Source organism: Myotis davidii, unplaced genomic scaffold (genome assembly GCF_000327345.1).
Source record: "Myotis davidii unplaced genomic scaffold, ASM32734v1 scaffold591, whole genome shotgun sequence".
Classification (NCBI taxonomy): Eukaryota; Metazoa; Chordata; class Mammalia; order Chiroptera; family Vespertilionidae; genus Myotis; species Myotis davidii.
In genome coordinates this window covers 1,744,192-1,747,738 of record NW_006284340.1, presented here as the reverse complement: position 1 = coordinate 1,747,738, position 3,547 = coordinate 1,744,192, and the positions used below count along the sequence as shown (strand labels likewise).

The 3,547-nt window shown below is 59.3% G+C and overlaps 1 protein-coding gene across 1 annotated transcript in view; it reads left to right on the top strand.

The window, feature by feature from the left end:
- Nucleotides 1-285: 285 nt before the first annotated feature.
- The window catches only part of QSOX1 (quiescin sulfhydryl oxidase 1), a 34,995-nt gene continuing 31,733 nt past the window's right edge, over nucleotides 286-3,547 (top strand). Inside the window, exons 1-2 of the mRNA XM_006754528.2 lie at nucleotides 286-356; nucleotides 1,472-1,670. Of these exons, the coding sequence (XP_006754591.1) occupies nucleotides 286-356; nucleotides 1,472-1,670 (270 nt within the window). The remainder of the gene's footprint in view (nucleotides 357-1,471; nucleotides 1,671-3,547) is intronic.

Here is a 3,547-nt window from a genome sequence, read left to right as displayed (position 1 = left end):
CCCGCTCACTGCCTCCCGCCAGGATTCCAGAAGCTTCAGTGCCAAGAGTGGATTGCCAGGCAAGAAAGGAAGAGGGGGAGGAGGGACCGGGAGGGAGAGGGTGTTGTTGCAGGCCTGCCTCCAGGTCCTGGGCCCTCCCTCCTGTCCCCGCAAGAAGGACCAGCTTAGGTGCTACCAGTCTTCCCTTTGAGGGATGGGTCAGGGTTGTCAGGCAGGAGTCCTGCCTCTTCCTGCGTCTGGTCTGTCTCATGGAAGTGAGGCTAACGCTCCTCCCTTAGACATAACATGTTCCTGGGAGTGCTGATGCCTTCTGAAATAGCTTTTTCAGACATCGTAAGGGACGGGTTCGGGGTGAGGTAAGAGATCCTGGCAGAGCCATGGTTCTCAGGGGTGTTATTCGGACATTAATGGGTACTAGGAGGGGTACCCATTAATGTACTCCAGGAGGGGTAGGGCCCTGTGGGGAGCACACGTGGCACCAGGCAGCTTCCTCCTTCATGCATCTGCCCAGAGAGCTGGGGCTCTAGGTGCTGTGGGAGTCAGGCCCCCCCACCCTCCGCAAGTGCTCCCAGGACCCTTGCGCCTCTTCTCCAGCCATCTGGTCTCCCTCAGAGGGTCTCAACCCACTGCTTCTCGTGTTGCTCGCTCAGTTCTGTCAGCTTGACTGGCTGTCGAGGTTCCACTCAGTTTCCACCTCTCCTGCCAGGCCCATGCTCAGTCCCCAGGGCAGGTCCTCCTGTGCCCAAACTGCTTTAGAGACTAACAGACGGCATGGCATGGCACAGCCCGTCGCCACCTCCTCCTTCCTGTGGCTTCACATGGATCTTGCCTTCCAGCGGAGCAGCCTCGTAGTAACGGGGAACTTTGGTGGGTGTTTAAGGGGCACCTTGACCTTGATCGGAGCTCTGGAGGCCTGCCTGGTAGATGGGTTTGTTTTCTGTTTCCCAGATCCTGGGCTGTGGCCCAGGACGATGCCATCATTCTCTCTGCCAGTAAGTTACAAGGATTTGCAGCCTGGGGCCTGATGCTGGGCAGCTGTTAAACTCCTTCCGGACTCTGTTCCCTGTGATTCCTAGATTCCCTGTGCCTCCCCCTTCCTCCCCGGACTTCCTGCCTCCCTCTCTGGCTGGGGAGCCGGTCCCCAGCACCTTGCGTCCCACCCACCCACCGAGGTGGGCTGAGTGCTAGTTCCTCTGGTCAAAAAACGTCTCTGAGGGTCCCCTGGGAAATTTCAAACTTCCTGAGGTGTGTTCTCCGCCCTTCTGGAACTGGTCCTCCGTAGAGGGCTTTTCCCTGCGAGGCCATCTCCCTTCAGACCCCATCTCCCTTCAGCCCCCTCCCCCAGTTAGGGGGAACACAGATGCCATCACAAGACAGCATTGCTTGTGCTGCTTAACTGACACACAAGCTAAATGCATCACCTGACTGTATCAGAGGGTCTTTTCTGGGGAAGGGGGGCCTTTCTCTTAAGGGCTTTGGGGGTTGGTGGGGGTGGGGTGTTGCACGGGGGAGGTGAGCAGGCAGAGGTGCCAGCCCCTCTTCCTTCTCTGGCTGTTTCTGTCCTTGCAGACTGGAGGCCGGTGCTGAACCTCGCTGCCCTGGACTGTGCTGACGAGACCAACAGCGCAGTCTGCAGAGACTTCAACATCCCCGGCTTCCCGACCGTGAGGGTGCGTGACGGGGAGTGGGGAGCGGGCCTGGGGGCCGGGTGGAGGTGGGGGTGTAGGCGGGGGAGCGGCTGCCAGCTCTGAGCTTCTCTGATGCTCCTGGTCTGTTTAAATCCCAGCCGCCGAGACACCGTAAAAAGCAGAAAGGGATGTGAGTTAGGAGGCAGAAAAGAAAGAGGTTCACGCAGTTTGGCAAGTCCCCTTTATAAGGGAAGGGGGCTGTGTGGGGGGCGTGGGGGTGGGCAGATTTCGGCTGTGAAGACATTACCACCCCCTGGGCTGGTGAGAGCTCCCAGCCCCCAGGCGCCTCCTCCCAGTTCCTCTCCCTCCTGACCGCCTGGCTTTGGAGGTCTGATCTAACCCTAGAAAACCAGGGTTCAGGCGCTGACTTGTCCGTGGCAGGGTCAGACTCAGGTGGCCCAGTGGTCCCCCAGAGACATGGGCAAGCCTCATCTTCATCAGACAAGTGTCTTGAACCCCAATAGCTCGGAAGTGACTTGTCAGGGTAGCCTCACCCCACGGTCACAATGCCAGAATGCCTTGGGTGGCAGGGATCTCCATCACGTCACAGGAGGCTGGTGGCACACCCAGCACACGCGGCCCGGCACCATCACCACAGCTCTGGCTGAGTAGCCAAGGCCTTGCCCACCAGCCAGCCACTACCGTCTGAACACGGGAGGCCGAGAGCCCAGAGCAGCAAGGCTGTCAGAGCTACCTAGCACCTTCCCCCGGGCACAGGCCGAGGCTGGAACCGAACCTCTGTCTCTCTAGCTCCAGCTCTAAATAGTCAGCCTCCTCCCACCGCAACGGCATCTAGAAAAGCAGTTTCCTCTAAAGCCACTAACAGTCATCACAAAAGGCCTCTGGCCCCAGAACCAGCTATCTCTGCGCTCGGGCTTCGCGTTCCCAGCAGAACCGGGAGCCACAGCTCAGCCTAATTACTCCGTTCATCTGGGAAGCCGGGCCCAGGCTCCAGCCATGTCCAGCTCGGACTCCATGCGACCTTTCTGTTCCCCGGGGTTCAGGGTTCCCACGGCCGTGGAGCTCCCTTCGCGCTGCTGTGACCACTGAGGGTCAAGGCCGAGCCCCTGGGCACTGAGGCCAGGCTGGTCCGGGGAACAGCGTGGTGAGCCAGCAGCTCCGGCCCTGTCATTCAGAGGTGGCAGCAGAGAGACTGTTCGTAAATCATCCCTTTCCAGTTAAAAGACCTCCCTGGCAGGGCCATGCCCTCTCCTTGGCCCCAAGATATGTACCTGATAATAGTGAAAATTGTTCCCAGGGAGAGAACCGGCCACTCTGTTCCCTGCTGAGCCAGGGTGAGCAGCCCTGTGGGAGCTGTGGGAGCCAGTGAGGCAGCCCGGAGTCCTCCCGGGATTGGGGGGGTGGGGCCTCGGCACAGGGAAAGGGCCTGGCCTTGGCACCGTGGCCAGGTCAAGACACCCTGTGGGGGTTCTGTGGGGCCTGGCACGTGGGCTTTCTGTTTCTGCCTGGGAGAGGCTGGGCTCAGTGGGTGTGAAGGAGGCGGCCAGGCAGCCAGGACGTCTAACAGCTCCTCGATGCCTACCCAGGTCACGCAGCACACGCAGCACACGCAGCCCGACCAGACACGCAGTGAGTGTACAGTGAACACCTGTTAGGATATGTTTTGTTCATAGGAACCTCAGCAGGGACTTCTGATCAGGACAATTGGGGTGCCTGCCTCATGGTGACATAGCTCTCCAGTGGAGACCAAAAACATGGTGCAAGTCTCTTGGTGCCCAATGAGGGACGCCAGGGCTCTCAACCCTGCCTGCCTTGCCTCTGATTCCGACTTTTAGCAATACATCAAGGTTCTGTGTTTGCAGGCACTCTTTATTCTTTCTCTGGCATTTTAATCAGTG